The sequence below is a fragment of the Vidua macroura genome, chromosome 4 (assembly GCF_024509145.1).
Source record: "Vidua macroura isolate BioBank_ID:100142 chromosome 4, ASM2450914v1, whole genome shotgun sequence".
NCBI classification, from domain to species: domain Eukaryota; kingdom Metazoa; phylum Chordata; class Aves; order Passeriformes; family Viduidae; genus Vidua; species Vidua macroura.
In genome coordinates, this window is record NC_071574.1 from 56,573,633 (window position 1) to 56,592,892 (window position 19,260).

General features: G+C 36.5%; 1 protein-coding gene across 1 annotated transcript in view; it reads right to left on the minus strand.

Moving 5' to 3' along the window:
- LOC128806849 (cytosolic beta-glucosidase-like) overlaps positions 1-19,260 on the minus strand; it is a 150,489-nt gene that overhangs the window by 112,267 nt on the left and 18,962 nt on the right. Inside the window, 2 exon segments of the mRNA XM_053976682.1 lie at positions 12,257-12,484; positions 16,677-16,749. Coding sequence (XP_053832657.1) covers positions 12,257-12,484; positions 16,677-16,749 — 301 coding nt within the window.

A 19,260-nucleotide genomic window follows, 5' to 3' on the forward strand; every position in this document is an offset into this window, starting at 1 on the left:
CATAATGAAAAATAACTAGCTTGGAAGCTGGATAGTAATATATTAGCTACCAACCCAAGCACTTCAAAACACAGTTGTTTTTTAACACAGTAGATCCTAACTAAGTTTATTTGCAATTATAAAAATGTGTCTTGGAAGAGGTCCATTCATCAGTTATTGTCAAATGAACATAAGGATGATCATATCATAGGTCTATCTATTTAAATGGTCACCAGCAGACACTTAGACAGATGAGAAGCAGAGCATTATTACATCCCATGGAAAGTACTCAGGAACATATGACCATCTTGGGATAAAAGAAAAATCTCTTTTTCTGGAATATAAATCAGTGACTAAGAAGTGATAGATATCTAAATACAGATGTTTATTCTAATAAACTGAACTTATCTCTCAGCTACAGGAAAGATATATGTCTGTGTGGAAAAGCTTAACCAAACTGTATTACATATTAACTTAGTTTTTGCTAATAGTGATCCTGTATATGTGATCCTGTATAGTGATCCTAAGAAAGCATTTAGAATGTACTTAAGGGGCCTGAGTTTTTAAAAGCTGTGTTATCATAAAAAAGGGGAGATATAAATTAAAAGCTGTCTTAAAGACACAACACTACCACAGCATTTTTTAATGATGTGCCTCTGTGGATTCAGTACATTTGCTTCTGAAAGGTAACTCCATATGAAGCATGTGGCTTAGAACTGATATCAAACTCAATGATGTTATGTGATATCCACATCTGATGAATTTAAATTCACGATTTTCATGAAAGACTGTTTATTCATCATAAAGGCCAAAATCCCTCCTTTTTATTAGTGAATGTTTTTTTCCAGTGGAGTTGTCATTGTCTTTCATCTTGTACAATTAAAAAAAAAAAAAAAAAAACAGAATCAAAAAAGTACAGTAGCTACCTCTGATGTAGGGATTATATTGTACAGGTAAAAATCATTTCCTGCAGGAACTCTCTAAAATGCAGGTGAGCAATAATTGCCTCTAACTTTCTGGCCACCTAGGTGTGATTTGGAGATTAGAAACTGGTTAGCTGTTGAGATCCCCGGTTCTTGCTTGCACAACTAAGGCAAGCAGCAGGAAAACTGAAAACTCCTGAATTTTACTTCAACAGTCTGGTAGTACTGCTAAGCAGAGAAAATAGTATGTCTGTAACAAAACTGATCTTTCCAAGAGGTTTATAGCAGGGACTTAATCATGAGCTATCTAGCAGTAGTACAACATCCACAGTGCCTAATTACTTAGGTTATCCTCTCTGAGGGAACTAAAGCCTCCTACGCTGTATCTCTCCTCTACAGAGCAGGAGCTATTCTTGCTCTGCAGTTCCTAATGCTTTTGAAAACTAACAGTTCACTGCGGGGCTGGTTACTTCTGAATCAAAGCAAATCCCAGGTACTGAGTGAGGATGTGAAATACTGGCTACATCCCAGCTCCCCAAAACGTGAACAAACTGCTGCACCACTCAGCCTAGCTATCCTCTTTCTAACACTGCACACAAAGCTCCTGTGTATTACAGTCTTTTCCCTCCGGGCGAGCTGATCAATCCAGAGATATCTAGCAGCTAATGCATAAATCTGTCTTTTAATTTTGGGGCTTTTTTAAATCAAAATCAAGACAGTGGCAGAAGAAGTTCACTCACATATATTTGCTGCAGAGATCCTCTTCTGTTGTTGTGCTGGTCGGGCTTCTATTACCCTAATCCCAGTAGAAAGTTTCCCAACACGAGTTCACAAGCTCACAACTGTGGGGTTTTTTTCACTGAAGATAATTTTGAAGGCAGATTACAGGACATTTTGGAGAAAGAAAATGTTCTTTCATAATTTTACACTGCAAAACTGCTGGTTAAGAGTTAAAAAAAGAGCTCATTTTCACAGGTTAAACCATTCAGATTTAAAGGATTAATGTGGGAAAAATTATATATAAATTTTGACTAACAAGCAAATATTGCTTCAAAGTGGTAACTGTAACTTCTTGTCTAACCAGTCTCAGATACCTTTTCTAAGAAATTACATCTGCTCTTGTTACAATGGGGACTTATAATACTGGCATTTAACTGGAACTTTATGGAATCATTCTTGTGTCTTCTGGACCTTTAAAAATTACACTAAAAACTGATAAAAATATTGCACTATCTCAGTTATATCTTTATGATTTTAGGACTTTCTCAGTTGTTTATTTTGTTTGTGTTGGTTTGGGATTTTAAAAGCTTTTTAAAATCCCTCATGGTATTCACAACAAATTCAGCTTGATTTTAATTCTTCTGCAGTGACTACTGCAAAGCTTCTTAACTTTTACACTATAATATAGTCAATGTATTTATAGTTCTTGAAAATGTCACATGGCAATGTTATGCCAGGGACAGCACATCTCAGAGGCTCCTTAATATGTCTGCATTGTTGTATTCTATTTGTAGAGGCATTTTTGTCAGCAGCAGTGAAGAAACAGAGCTCCTGCTGCAGCTCTTTCAATAACATTCAAGCTTATAGTTGACCCAAGGGGCTCACATTATGACATCCATATTTAATTTAACAATAAATCATATTTTCATGGACTAGAATATTGCATTATAACCTCAGTGTTTTATGTGCAAGGGAATGCAGCAAAAGCAGGCTTGTACGTATCTACAACACAGACTAAATGGTTCGTTCATGAGAGCAAGGTTGGAGTGTACAGTGACAACAATAAATAAAAGACTTCGTAACAATTCTTAGAAGTCTGAGGAAAAAAGGACATAAAAAGCTATCCAGAAGGGACTGCATTTAATTTAAAGTTCAATTTTTAAAATCTTAACTGAACTACCTTGCTTACTGTCAGTTCTAGTTCTGCTGTACACTTCCCATTGCAGTCAGCATTCTCTGTATCTCATTTTCTCTTCTGCATCATTCAAGCATATTTAAGGAGAAAATTAATACCATCTGAATCTTAAGCTTTACCCATCCTTTTCTCCTCACAATCATTTCTCCTATTTGCCCTGCATCTTTTACTGCTGACCTTCTAGCTGACTCCAAATTAAATGTTCATATGTTTCCTATTTACTTCCAAATCTAGTCCTGCTTGTTCACATTTATTCTTACTCATCTCCCTCTTATTTGCCTCTGCTCATATCACATCACATCATCCTCAATTTCCTTACTTTCTATTTCTACTAACTTCCAGGACCTACTTCTTGCAGCACTCTGCAACCTAAAATTCATTTAATTCATTTTTTCCTCCCCATCAGCATTATTAGTAATCGTTTACCAGCTAGACTGTGGAATACTTTCATTGCTCTTCTCCATCAGCTGGCAATAGTTTACCCATATTTGCACTGCTCTTCTCCACGGACTTTATAGAACTACATTATCTTTCTTAGAGGGCTCCACTTTTCAAAACTAAGTACTTTCAAATACCTTTTTTTTTTTTTTTTTTTTGGCAGCCTTGATCTTTGGCCTAGATGTCATCCTTAACATACATTACATAAAATTAAGAAAGAGCAATTGCAGTAAAAAGCATTTGACTACTCTGACCCATGTTCTCTTTTTACCTCTCATCCAGCTTTTTGTTCATCATCTCTTCATGCATTGTATCTAAATTAGATTTTCCGTTCCTTGGGGTAAGAAGACATCACTTTCATTTATCTGTAAAGCACCATGCATGCTTATGGCTCTGTTGAGGTGCTAAATATGTATATCCACATTTCTTAAAATATTGATGTTTTTATCTATTCATATATTGCAGAAGCAATGTGGCAGCAGTTGTACACATTTATAATAGCAATGATATGATTTATAGTAGCTGCATGCTGCTCTCTATTTCCTAGTTCGTGTTTACATTGCTCATTCTGGTCTTCTTAACTAACTAAAAAATAAAAATCTCAATTTTCTCTGACAGTGTTGATATACCAATTCAGGACTGCTCCTGCCCTCCAAAGTCGTGTAATTTAAATGGTCCTGATGACAGCAAATTTTTAGGAATTTGGGACATGTAGCTTAAGAGGCACTGAAGTGTTCTGATTTTCAGAATACTAGAGCATAACTCTTTTCAAAACACAAGACCTTGAAAATGGAAGATCCTTATTATTTTGAAAATTTTGGATGACAAAACTAAGATAACCAGTGTAAATATGTATCTTAAAAGCTAGGAAGGTTTTTAAGTTAAAAAAAAAAAGATTTAATCGTTATACTATCAATCTAATTACAACATACTAAAATATTTCTAATAACAACTGCAGTAACAAACTGTAGATATACTTTGCTTTGTAGTCAAGCATGTTTATTTCTTAGTTAGTCAAAAAAGTAAGTAGATGTTTAAATGGCACAGCAAAATCTGCACGGTCTTCTGTCATGACTCAAAGGCCCTTGCATGAATGAGTCTGTACTAATAATTTCAAAATTTAGCTCAAAAGATAAGGAATTATAATAGAGCAGACACTGTATGCAAAGCAATTAAACTGTTATGCTTCATGTAACACTTAATAAATGGTTAAGCATTTAAGCACTGAATAAAGTGAACATCTTTAAGTATCCTGCTTTGCATCAGTCTGAGCTGAAAACTTGAAATGGGTTGTTCATTCGTGGGTCATTACATGTGGAGTGGCCTTGACAAACTGTTTACTCAGAGTAGTGGGCACAAAGTCACATGGGGATAATGTTACTGACATTTCTTCATGGAGTGCCTACAGCTGATGGGTTTAAGAGCTGTATTATCTTTGTACAGAGGGACGCATTTCAGCCAGCATTCCACTATGCTATTTTACTGGATAAAATTATAAACTTAATGTCAACCTGCATACATAACTAAACCTTTGTAAGGTTGCACTGATTAGACTCAGACCACATACACATTTAAAAGTATTTTTGGGCTGAAAAAATGGTAAAGGCAAATTTTACTCAACGCTTGGTGTCTTCCAATAAGCATCTACCCTCCAAGCTAGTCCATTCATTTGTTACTATGCATAAAGAGAACTGTGACAACAAATGCATTGCAGTGGGATTCATCAGACCTACCCTAAATATTTACTTCAGGAGAAGTCATTGTACATTCCAAAACATTGTCAAAACAACTAAATTTGGTAAATTAATTCCATTTCATAGAACAGTGAGAATTCTGTGTTTCTCAATTTCTTTGCATCTTCAGAGAAAGTCAAATCCAGATATCTTGCCTACAAACCTAAAAGTAAACAAAACTCCTTGATAAAACTGCTGTCCAATGCCTATTAGTTTCCAGACATGGCTTGGGGTCAGATATGGAACAGTTCAGGAGGTTCTCTCCAAAGACAGCTGGTAGATGACCAGTCTGCTTCAGATAGAAAGAGAACCTGTCAATTGGTTTCAGTGCTGGAAAAAGGTCCTGTGCATCTTCTACTTAGTTGTAAAAAAAGGGGTAATTAGCATGGATTTTTGCATAACTGCAGCTCTAAATTAAAAGGAAGAAGATAGAAAGCTTTAAAATGAAACAGTTTTTTAACAAAAACCAGTTTTTTAATAAAAGTAAGGATAAAATAAAGAATTCAACAGCAAAAGTAAAAATTAAGCATGACAATGTAAAAGTGGCCACAAAAAGTATTGAACTATGATATGACTTTCATGACTGTGATCTTTTTGGACGAATACAACTGGGATACCAGTGGTTATGTAAATGAACTGACATCTTAAAATGCATTTCACTTGCTACATAGTGAGAAGATCTACTTCCAGTAAATTACTATAGAGAATATTACCAAGAGAAGAGAGGTAAGGAAGGAGTTTCCAGAAGGTTGGAAACTGGGCCAATACAAAAACTATAAGTAAAGCATAAAAACAGACCTTTGCCAGCGTTGAACAGTTTTGACCACCTCGACACAAAGGCAGAAGCTGAGTTATAATGACTTAATGGCTGTGTACAGGAATTAGTTGTTACACAGACCTCACTGTGTGTGGGAGGTTGTATTCTGTAAGGATATAATGAGATGCAATGGAAAGATTTTTAGGTGAACTCAACTCTACCTCCTGCACAATAAGAAGTATGAATGATAAGCACTTTTTAACGTGGTTGCTCTGCTCAGTGAAGAACTTCGACTTTACAAAACTAGTTTAGGAACAATGTACGTATGGAGCACCTTTTCTTTTGCTTCCACACCATGATTAAAACTACTTGTTTTCCTTTCAGCTAAACATTTTTTCTGATCACATGACTTTACTCTGATTTACATAAGTTTTAGCTTCAGGAATCAATGGTCATTGCTGAATGCAAATAAGCACAGAATAAAATTTTATTAGATTTACATCAATGATCTTTCATAATTTTAAATGTTGACTTTTAAAATTTTCTGTAAAATCAGTCTGAAATACTCCCATCATTGACTGGCATCAAGTAGAGCAGGGTCACTTTATAAAAACCCATTCTCAGTGATGTAAATTATAGGGTTATTATATGTATCCTAGAACAAGAGAGAGCAAAAGTTTTATTCAGAACAGATGTAAGAAAGGCCATAAAATCAGATGCATTACCCTCTATCTTTTCTCAGCTACAAACTAAAACTAGTTTTCATCAAATTGCACTGACCCTATTAACTTAATTTTCCATGAAGTGACCTTTTATGACTAACAATGGAAAAGCAAAACTGTGCAAATATCCATGAAGACAGTGAAATGACTTATTTTAATGAGAAGACTAAAATATCTTTCCTGCATTAGCATCTGCTTATTGCCACTGCTCCTTAACCCCTTGGTACTGGCAGTCACCACGCATCTCCTTGCCAGGAGTAGATTTATGCCAGGAAAGCCTTACTGAAAGATAATTTCTGGAGTTCAAAAGATGATATAACACTGGTGTGTCATTTCAAATAGTAAGACAGATATCAAGTACAAAGGTAATAGGAAAACACTAAGGCTCCTAATCTTTATAGCCAGCATGAAAAAATTAAATTACAAATCCCAAGGTGACTTATTTATTTATATCTTCTACAATATATTATGTAATCCAGATGGGCTCCTAAAAAATCTTCTGCAGAACTCATAGAGGTTCTATCAATCTGAGCTATAGACACAAGTCCACAGTGTTTTCTCCAAATGTTACCACAACTGCATCAGGGTTTAGCAGTAGTTTTTACACATTAAAACTGCCTTGTAAGCTCTGGTACCAATACTGGAGCCATACCTTTTAAATAACCACCTAAAGCAACATAAGACCCATTAGTAATGATCACTCAATCTCCAAATGTTCTGAAGCAACAATTTACATGAATATTGATGGTGTCAGTGGGACTTTCAGATTTCCAGTCATCTCTGTTTTTTGAGGATTAAGGCAAACCAAACTGATACAGGGAGAAGGATGATATTTCCCAGGTCCATAATGGTTTTGCAGTAAGAATTGACTTCTGAAAATTTTAAAGGAAACAAAAAAGGGTTAATAATAATTTTGCTACAATTTAACACTTGAAGCAACCTCACTGCACATTTTCTCTATTATGAGATGCAAATATTTTCTCTCAAGTGCATGCTGACTACTGTTACAAGACCCCAGAGCTGGCAAAAATGCTCAGCACACAAAATCTTCCAACCAGGCACGTAAAATGAAATGAGGATGCAAATTTTCAAAATAGATCAGTGGACAGCAACTCCCCAGGAAAAACATAATTCTGATGGGTGCTGGTCACATGAAAATATAATCCTTTCATTTAAATGCCTGAATGGCAGCCTGACTGCACGTGCAAGATACAAGCATGTTGGAAAAAGCCTGACGCTTGAGAGCCTTACAGGTAGATTTATTCTAATAAAAGCATTTTTCTCCTTGAGAACTGTGTCTTTTAAAAACTTCAGTGCCACACTCAGCAAGGTAACTAAGCTGATCTTTTATGTTTTGAACTTGGTTAGCTGGATTAGCTGTTTCCTCCAGAATGTTCCATTCACTGTGCCAGCATCAGGACAAAGACACTGTCAGTGTATTCAACATTTTGCAATAGTGTGAATTCAACATTTTGCTCATTAGATCTATATTATATTTAAGGCTTTTCATTGGGTTCTGCGAGATTTTAGATGGAGTTTGAGGCACTGGTCTCTTTAGCCACCAAACTGAATGGCTTGACAATAGTCTATCCAAGAAACCATCTCTTACCCTTTCACACTGCCACTGCTGCAGACTGCTCAGTCCTTCTAACTGCAAGAAGGAATTAGCTCACCTCTCTAAAAGCTCATGACTTCTAACCTTTCTTGTCCCCTCTTGCTAAGACAGAGATCAACTTTAATTTCCTGGATGTGTTGTTAAAGCTAGCCAGTACTGAGGATGTATTTCTAGAGGCTTAAAAGGAATTCACCTTGTGTACTGATTTAGCAGTGGCTGACATGAATATGTTTCCTAAAGGACAATTTTTACACTGCTGAGAGGTCACTGTATGTTTAAATATCAGGATACTTAAAGCTCTCAAATAGGCATTTTTAATTTTGCTTCCATGCAAACACAAACAATATTGCTTTTAAAGCTTCTGAAAATACTAACTATTGAAATACACATCATAAGCTCTGGTTCAAAGAGTATCAATTAGCTTGCTCTTTTACTTGAACTATTTTACTGCAGTAATTGGAAAAGGCCAGCAGTGGCCTTGAATTATTATTTAAGCTAAGAGGCTCCAGACAGGAATAGGTCTCTCTCATGCTGGTGGAATGTAGGAATCAGTCAGTCTTTGCTTCAGAGACTTGGACTAAATATACCAAAGTGTTTAATAACCTCAGAAACCTAAATTTCATAAAATTTTTGTGGGTCTTAGACTACCACATATCCTTATGTGGATAGATCCCCCAAGGCCTTGCTGTATTGAAACACAGATCTGGGAAATGTCTAGAGAACTAGAAACACAGCAAAAAGTAGGAGGAGGAAGACTAAATTGCAAAGGTTAATAAAAGGTATGTTTAGGAGGTTATGTATGGCCTAGATTATTATTCTTAACAGTTTCTGAACCAGAGATTTTGTTTAATCCAGAGCAGGAAATTTGTTCTATACTTCTATTATATATTCCTTGGTACTGATGTTTGAAAATGCCAACACAGAATGCCACACTACCTTCTTCTTAAAAGGACAGTATTAGACTTCAACTTAACCCGACTTCAAATGACTGATCTCAGGGATTTCTGCCAAATAGCTTTTTTAAGACAACATTTACTGCAGCAATCAATTACAAACCCCAGATTTAGACAGTGACTTCTCCTAAACAAACAGGTGCATACACATCCCTTAGCACAGCAAGACTCAATAAGATTGTTTACAAAGTAATTCACAATAAATCTCACATGTAGTTTGCTTTTCCTTCTGAATGCAGCACCAGAAAAACTCATTAAATTCAGAGGAGATACGTGCCTATGCCTGAGAAAACACCCGTGCAGAAGAGAAAGGAATATACTAGAACTTAAACTTTGAAAAGCAAATTCTTGCATTTTGCAATAGCAATTAGCAGCAAATACATCTTGTTTCTCCAACTTTTGAGACTGGGTGTGTGTTAACTCTTTGCTAATGAGACTTACAAGGTTTACTACATAAGCTTAAACTGGGAAAAAAGAGCTCCTTTGCTGCTATGGGATCCTGTCCTCTCATATTCAGCTCCTACATAGAAGACACTAGCATACCTCATCCTAATTTTCAGATTGTAAATTATATAGTATAATTTATAACATCTAAGTGCAACCAGCTATCATTTATATTTTACATCTCAATTAAACACCTATATTGGGAAAGATTTATGCCTTTTGTTAGAAAATGAAGAGAAATAGAACTGCATGCCTGAAAAATGTGAATGTGAAGTCAAATTTCCAGGTTGTCTCATACCTTCCAGAGTAGGCTGACTTAGTTTCTCTGGATGTATCTGTGAGTCAGGTAGAAACAGAAATACAGAAGAAAAGATTCTTCTGAAGAAGTGTACATATAAGAGTTTTGTGGAGATAACTCAAAATTTTGGGATCACAGATATTAAGGAGCAGTTTGTCAGTAGAAAGTGAAGGATTGTCCTTTTCTCCTTTCTATCATCTTCTCTCCCCCTTCTGATTCCCTACCTTCATGCTGAAGTAAGGCATAACATCAAATTCTCACAGACTCAATATCCCCTTGCGTACAACTTCTGTCTTTTTCTGCCCTGACACTTAATGTTGAGCAGCTCACTTGGCACCTTCTAGGGTAAAAATTGTATGAAAATACTTTAAAAACTTGGTGTAAGCTTTAAGCTAAAACCTGACATATCATAGGAACAATACATCTACAACATCACTGCTTTAAAAGACCCTACCTCAACCAAGTCAGAAACAGAATGGTTTTAAAGGTTTTCAAATGTCCTATACCTTAGGTGTGAAATTGGTAGTGAATCAGTTGGTGTGAATGATTTTATTTGAAAGGACATTGCTTTAAGCTTTCTAATTCTTCACATGCTCTTTGCAAAAATGTTTATATAGAAGATGATGGCCTTTCCATGCTATGCAGTTACAATTGCTTCAACAGATCACTGCACAGGAGAAGTGAACTCCTGCCTAATGAAAGTTGGCCTACTTGGAGTTCTGCCAATGCCCTTTCGTTAAATGTAAAGTTCATAATATTAATCAGGCAACTGCTTATACTGGGGATCAAGTGAACATTTTCTGAAATTACAGCTGAGTTTTGTTAAAATGTTAGCTTTCCTTACCAAGTGCATTCAGAATGTCTGCTTGCTATCTCCCACTCTGACAACTAAATAATAAAGCCCATTCAGTAGGCAGCTTGCTGAGGTTTTACAGTGCCTGCAGCCCAAGCTGAAGGAATATCAGTACAGGAAAGAAACCACAACAACTCAGCCAAATTTAAATTCAACACACCACAAAAAGCATTCTGAGGGAAAGACAAGCTGTGCCAGTGAAAGTGGGCCACCTATTGTAAATTTTGGTGGCAAAGAAAAAGCTTCAATTCAAGACTCTCAGGGATACTGGCACATGCAACTGGCATGCTCTGCAGGGAAAAATGGCTGGTTGGTCTGTTTACTGCAGATTTACCAGCCCTTCTTTTCTGAAATCTTGAAACAAAGGCTCCTCCACTCTCTGGTGAAAACCTTGATCTGCAGGATGCAGAGGATAGGCTGCTGTCTACTGAACAGCCAAGCTTGACATGACCAAAATTCTGCAGAAAAAGACTGCTTCTGCTGGTACCACTCTAGTAGAGATAAGAAAAACCTGAAGAGTATTTTCTAAGTCCTATCCTTTGTAGCCTTCTGTCTTTGCAGTCTTCAAACCAAAAGAAAGGAATTGCCAAGGCAAATACTGCCTTAGAAGTATAAATCTAAATCTAAATCTATATTTTATATATATATATATATATATATATATATATATATATATTCTTGGTTGAACTGAGATGCAGAAGAGTAGGAAGAAGGATTGAGATTCAGAAGTTCATTCAAATATACTTTTTTTTCTCCTCAGAACATATCCTCCCAGCATACAAGAGATCTCAGCCAGCTTTTTTGATTCTCCCATTTTTTCTGGTTCCGCTTTGGTTGCTTTTATTCTTCACAATTCTCTTTATTTCTTCTTTCTTCCATTCCCTCTGTTCTGTAGGCACAACTGCCCTTTCCTGTCTTTTCCTAGTGAGTGACCTTAAGCTCTCCCTCAGTCCACACTGATGGAATTAAAATACATTAATCCGAAGTGAAACAAATTTTATATCTGACTTCTAGCAATATGACCAGTTTATTTCTGTGCTCTATCCCTTTACACTTATACACTGCCTGCTGAAACTGTGAAAACTCTTCTTTTCAGAGCTTCTGTTTGCTGGAGAACTAAGCATAGTTCCTATCAGTCGGAAGAATCCTCTCTAATATGCTAAAGGAAAATGTCTGGGAAAAGTAAGTCCCTTAGTGCAAAACAGTCAATGTGAAGTTCAGCACATTGGAGTATACTGATAAGCTATCTAAATGCACTTGCCAAATGAGATAACTTGTCTATTGTAAGCCATCCAAAAATATTCTCATGGCTAGGATCCCAGTAAGTATAAACATTCTGATGAAGCAAAATGATTTAGAGTTACAATTAAAAAAACTGGAGTAAGCAAAAAGATACATAGGAAACATAATAATAATCCTATCCCAAAAGATTGTGCTATCCGAGGGGATCTAGAATATTAATTAGTAAGTTGTTGCAAACCTATAAAAAATCATCCTATAATTACTCTGAAAAAAAGTTGCAATTTCAAAGCTACACTGCAGAATAGCATACTGGATTAATTATGCCAGACTGCAGCAATAACCTTGAATTAAAGCTGCAACCTTCTATTTTTAAGAAACAATTGCCTTTCTGGTTGATGAAACCTGTCGTCCCATCAGGTAACAGACGTGACCAGGAAAGAGAAAAGCAATAATGAGTCAATCCAAGCTGTTTGATACATTTCAAATCTTCCTCCCACAGAGTGTAGCTGCCACAAGCTACATCACCAGTCTGGTTCTTGAAAACTCGATCTCCTCCCTGATGAGTGAATATGTCCCAGACATTAGGGCCCTTTCCATCTGCATTCCAGCCTTCTGCTTGAAAAACAAAACTTGGTCGTTACACTTTTGACATCAAAAGACATATGTTGCAAGTAAATAATTTATCACAAAGTAGGTGCAAATCCCATGGGCAAATTGAGAAGTATTCTCTACCCATTCCTTATATTATTTAAAGTAACTAGGAACTTTCAAGCATTAATATACATTTGCATTAGGTTTTGCATTTATTCATATTTTTACTTGCTGCTAATTATTTGAAAATTATGTTTTAAAATAACATTCAGACTTCTAGCACTTTTCATACTTCCCTAGCCAAAAATCAGATGTTTGCCACTCTTGAGATATTACAGGTTTTCACAAAGGGCATTTTCTAATGCAACTTCCATCCATAAATGTAAAAGATCAGTCCATATCAAAGAAAGCCTTTAGGGTATGAGAAATACATCCAACAAATAGGCACTTATGGCTTTCAGGATGTCCTTTGAAAATCTTGACAGTTTGTTAAAAAGAAAGGAATGCCATTATGAGCCATGGCCCTAGGCATATACAAGCTGAATTAATAACACAGCTCTACAAAACTTCAGCTTTTTGTTTAGCCAGACATTCACAGAAATTAATTTTGAATGTTCAAAAGCACTGCACCATTTCCCCCAAACTTTCAGAGTTTTAGGATATTTCTTCACAATTTTAAAATTGAGATACACAGATTACCATTAAAATATTCAAAATTTAGCTGTTGTCTGAGATCTAACAACATATAATATTTAATTCAAATAAATGCACCTCTCTTCATTAGAAGTTTCTTTGTCTTTCCTGAGCCATGCTATAGCTGAGGCAAACATTACATTTTTTTTTTTGGTGGAGAGATCTGTAAACTTACTTCCCTCGTAAACCCCTGTAAAACCCCTGTAAACCCCTGTAAAATGTGATTTAATCATAAAATTGCAATTAACCTCAAAATGGCCAATCTCATTTACCACCAAGATTTTTCAGAGTCCCAGTGAATGCACTGTTCCAGGGTTATTCTTTAAAAACTAAAATGACATTGTGTGTTAAAATTATGTATAAATTAAATATCAGTTGGGTTATAAGATTAATAACTATATAATAGCTACATATCAATCCTCAATAAAAGTGTTTTAATAATCAATTAGTATCATAGAAATTAGAGATGGAGAAGAACTATTAGGAGGTCATTGAGTCCATCCCCTGCCAATGCAAGATTGCTCCCTTAAGTATATTCAGTACTTAATATACATCTGTCTTATTAAATCTAAGTTTAATGCAAGGTTAAGCATATTGAAGACACTTAATTTAAAGCATTACTAAAATCTGTAATATCACTTCTATAACCTAGCTCTTCGGAGATCATTGTCACATTTCATGGTCTTTACAGAATTTTATTGCAGCACACGAACACCCATACATCTATATTTGGTTGGTCAGTAAATTAAATTTTACATGGGACAACCTTCAAAGTAGGTCAAATTTTAGATCCAGACAGTTTGAGGTTTTCTTAATCACAGATTTTATGATAGACTTGGTGCTCTGTCTGTATGCTCCTCAGAAAAATACAATACTACAAGTTTTCTATATCCTGTTTCAAATTTCAAACATCACTGCTGAAATAAATAGTCATCTGAGAGAAGTGCAGGAAATAACAAATAACAGTAATTCTTTGATGGTACCTAGAGTTTTGAAGCCTTTAAGAGCAGGCTTCCTGCCCCATATTGATTTGATAGCACTCTTTTTTCAGTAGGGCTGGAATGAAGGGAAGAAAAGGCTGCCATAACAGGCAGTTAACACTCCTTCGGTTAAGACTCGTCATCTCGAGCAGAGGCTGAATGATCCCACTGTTTTGTCTGCCTTCCTCCAGCAAAGGTAGTGGGAGGGAGGAGAAGCATTTGATTTTCAGCAGAGTCTAACACTACTACTCCAGTGGTCATTAGCCACTGTAAAGCTCTGATGGGGCTGTAGCAAACAGACCCACTTTCAAGCATTCCTGACACTGTTCAAAGAGACTTCTCTGTGCAGCATCAAGCATCTGAGCCACCTGATAATGGGTAGGAAGGAATCCAGTCGAGGCAACAGAAAGCTCCAGATACACTAACACATCCTGCTGAGCCACAATTAGTCTGTAGAGAGCTGTGCTCTGCTTCAATGAACCAAGCTTGCACCTCTAAGCTTGCTCAGAAACTTCCAACTACACAGCACTCCATAGTGTAGGCATAACTGGAGTTTTAGTGAGCTTTGGGGCCAGGAAAGAACAGTGATGAGGAACTGATTTTACACTCAAAATACTTAGGTGTGAATTGGATACCAAATCAGAACATGACATGCCATCAAATGAATAATATAAATTATTATGATACATTTCCCATACTCTGCAATTATTACAACAGAAAGAAATGTAATGCTTTTCCAAATAGTGAAGATCCTAAAGCATGAATATTACTGATAAGAGTATTTAAATTTTCATGTACTTTTACAAGTACACTTGTCCTCTAATTCAGCTGTCCTTTAACCTTTGGGAGTGAAAATTTCTTGACCTTGTCTCTGACCAAAAAGTGTAATTTTGCTTGAATTAATGCAGTTCCATTATTTGGCATATGAAAGAAGTGAAGAAAACCACTTTTACCATTACAAGAATTTTTTTGCAACTTTTCCCCCTAAAAAAATAAAAAAATAAAAAAAAAAAAAAAAAAGAAGGAAAAAAATCAAGCAGAGAGTTGAAATTTAGCATAGAAATGACCCTCAGTAAGAAGAAGTGCTTTTGAATGTTCTGGTGCAAATTGATTTTGATTTGACTGAGTCATGAACCTTTGAAATCTGCACTTTGAGCATGCAGAGTACAATTGGTATGATTTTTTAGCGCTTTGAAATATACAGAGTGGAGAAGGTTGTGCTGTGCATAAATACATAGCTGACAGTAAAAAATAAAGTAGCCTGACAGCTCATGCCTCTTCCACTGTGTATCTTGTGATATGCACAGCAACTGAGTTTGGACTCTACAAGAACTATTGCTTCAATCATTCTGCCTCTGAGTCGGAAGCTGCACAGCCTCTGAAGCTTTCAGGAGAAGGAATCCCCTGTTGAGTTTCTTACTTCTGCAGGAAAAGGGTCATTTGAGTAGTGTCTAGACCATATTATAGATTTTTTTTTTATGTTTTCTCCACTCAGAAGCCTTAAGAAAGTTCATTAAAAATACATTAAGAGAACATTAAAGTTGCACATCTAGCCACTCAAAAGGCAGGAAATTATAATGCACACACAATTCACATTTTAAAAATTAGTTAGAAGAGCTATGTGCATTGCAGGACTAAAGTTAGAATCTGGCCCAGAATATTGATTCCCTGAGAACTGCGAGCTGTGCAGTCTATTAGGTGAAGTGAACTGAGCTCGTTAAAAGGTACTGAGCATGGGCAAGTACTTTCAGTTTCAGCAATAACCAAGAACTAAAGGCTACATCCTCAAAGACAATTTAGGATCTACAACTCCCATTTAGGTACTGAAATCAATGGGAGTTAAGTGCTTGTATGCTGCAGGGTATAATATGAGAAAATCAGGTCTACATGTATTTCGAAGGTTTATAAAGACAGATTTATGAAAGGATAAAGTTTGGAGGGGTTATGGCTGTAGGTGTCCCTCTGTTTATGTGTTTACATTCCCTAATCTGCAACATATTTTCATATTGTGCTGGGCAAATCCCTTCATCAGTCCCTCTATTCAGTTGAGAACATGACACGTGTCCCTGGGGGACAGTCCCCCCAAGTCCAACTGTTAAACTCTCAGTTAATTGTTTCTCATAATCTTTGGAGATGAGTTCCTAACTGAAGACTTCTTTTGAGTACCAATGTCTGATTAGGTAGTTCTCCCACCCAGTTTCAAAATGGCCAACAGCAATCTACTTGAACGAGCTCTACAGAAAGGATATACGCAATAAGCAGATGAAAAAACTACTTATGACTGCTTTCTCCTACTGCCACCCCTCTCCCCCCAGTAACTAGCTCCATTTCCATTACCTAAACATATTTCTGAGATTTGAAACATCTTTTACCTAGTTCTTACTCCTCAAGTCAGAAATGTTTAAACAGAAGTGCTGCATGGATTTGCATCAGAAGTAGAGTCTACATGACAAAGCAAAGATCAAACACTCTCCTTCCTGGGCCCAGATTTTTTGTTCACTTAAAACTTCTTTAACACTTTGATAGCTAAAAATTGACACCTTCAATTTGATATGCTGTTGTAGCTGCACCTCAAGCAAATCCAACTGGAAAAGCAATATCCTCCAGCACCGTCTGCAGAGGACAGGTGAATACACAGCATTATGTGTGCTGTGGAAATGTTGGTTTCGTTTGCAGACAACACTTCCTGGCTTGATCACTCTTCCACTTGTTACAAGCAGATTCTATATGGAAGACAAAAATAAACCCTGTGCAGCTTCACACACTGAAGGGTAAGCCATGCACTTTGCATATCTTGGGATTAAAGCAGAGAGGTTCAGTCAGCTACAAGTGAAAGTGGAAAAGGCAGCAGTGGAAAAGACCAGGATGGTGACAGTAAAAGGGCTCCTCCTAGTACAAAGAATTAATATGCAAAACAGATCCCTCTTTCCCTTCACTTGCCTCTCACCTCCCATCTCCCATACAGAGAACTTTGTGGACTCTCTGTTCAATAAAATTCCTTTAGCCACCAGGCAAAAAATAATTTCTACCAGTAGGCTTCGAAAATCAGCAGCCCCTCTTCTTTTCTGGCATCAAGCTTTTTTTCCTCTTCCAACACCAAGAAAATGTGCCTGCAGTAGCTGAAAAAGGATATTTTAGCCATTACATGTTTTGCAGTGGAAACCAATGGGTAGATTAGCAAGATTTGTATGGGAGTACAAACAGAACAGCTATCTTTCTCCTTCTTTAAAACCCCGTGGATGCTCATTTTTTTAGAGCAGCAATGACAACCTTATGGCATGTGTGCCAGAATCAGCATCTGCAAAACAGCCCTCAGGTCTCTTCCTCTACCTTCTGTCAATGCTGTTACTGCTCTCCTGTCAGCAGACTGAAAAGGGAGCAGCAGCAGGAGGAGAGTCAGGTAACAAGTGGGATGGATTGAAAGTAGTTTACTGTCCCTCTCCTGAAATCTGCAACACCTGGCACACTAGACGGCACTACTGCATTTTTTTTTTTTTTTTATCTTATTGGTGCTTTCCCCCCATTTAGTATAACACTACTTCCACACTGCTTTTGCTGAGGTCAGTATTGGCACATATTGGACTGGTGTAATATATCACCACTATTCTTCTTTACTCCACTTAACTCTCTTGACTCTGAAATCTTTCTGGGTAAGGACCTACTTCTGCAAAGCATTATACATGTAACTGACATTTTCTTTGATAATGAAAATAAGAAACCTTACTATACATAGGAAAGCCACTAATACAGTCCATGCACATACTTTTGCCAAGAATGCACACAATAAAAGAATCAACTTCTTAGAAAAAAATAAATTCCTTTGTAGAGACACAGGGAAGCTGATTTAATTTCAAAATGAATATTGCAGAACCAGCCTGTGCAGATGCAATGCAAAATAAATCAGGCTTTCACAGCAGGCATGTATTTCCTCAAGTGTCTTACATAGGAAAGGTAAAAGCCCCTTGAATACAAAGGAACAAAGGGGGAAATGAGGCACAACATACTAATTTGTTCCCAAAATACATGCTGACACAATGTCTAGGCAAATATACATATCCTTCATGTGTATTATACAGATGATCAAAAATTGATAAAATTAACTAGTCAATGTTCTCTTGTTGATGCTGCATACTCAGGCTTTCATCTGCAAGATAAGGACAGTTACCAGTAAAACTCACCAGTGCCACCTTAAAATCATGATTAATAAGTATTAGTGGACTAGAGTAATAATGCTTATTTTTTACATCATTAAATGTTACTGGTAGGCACCTTTGAAAATGTAAGTAACATTAAATTTTTTTCTCAGAGAATAATACAATTCAATTTCACAGGAGATATAATAAAAATGTAACTCAATAATAGGGGGAGAGGGGCAGACAGGATATAGTAACAATAAAAATCCAATAAAAAGTTTTCTAAAAATACTTGAGCATAAAAAAGTGGCTAAAAACTGTCACTGCTGATTCCTTATCAGGAATCAACAGAGATGGGTTTTGAGAGATACTGAGTAGGAGGAAAATATTCCATAAGCATTCTGGGGGAGAGTGAACAAAATTTGCCTCAGAGGTTAAGACAGATTCACAGTAATGAGATACCAGGTTATGTCAGGTAAGTAGGCAGATTCTGAAAGATGCGGGGCTTCAAAATTCAGAGAAGCTGCACTGATAGCAACTGAGATGAAACATTTCTGGCAACCCAGTTTCTACATTTGTGATCCCACTTCTGGTTGTATTTCTGGATTCATAACCCACTCCTTATTGCAGTGATGTGACTTGAAATTAAATCTTCATTAGACCCTCTGCATGGCTTCTGGGATGCACTCACCTTCTTACTCTGATAATTTTCCCTACATCTAGCGTATAATCTGGCCCCAACGTGAATCTCAGTATTTCAATGTCCCATGATTTTTTTTTTCAACCCATTTAGGTAAAAAACTTTAAAAGAACTATTAAGCTCTATCTAGAGGCAATATTTTTCTAGATTACTTTTAAGGCCTTTATATTTGCACTGGCACATATGTAACCAAATGACCTCAAGCAAAGTATGCATAAGAAAAAACAGGCAGTATCCAAATGCATTTGGACAAAGATTTCTTTGTCAAGTCAATAAAAAGTAGGAGTAATT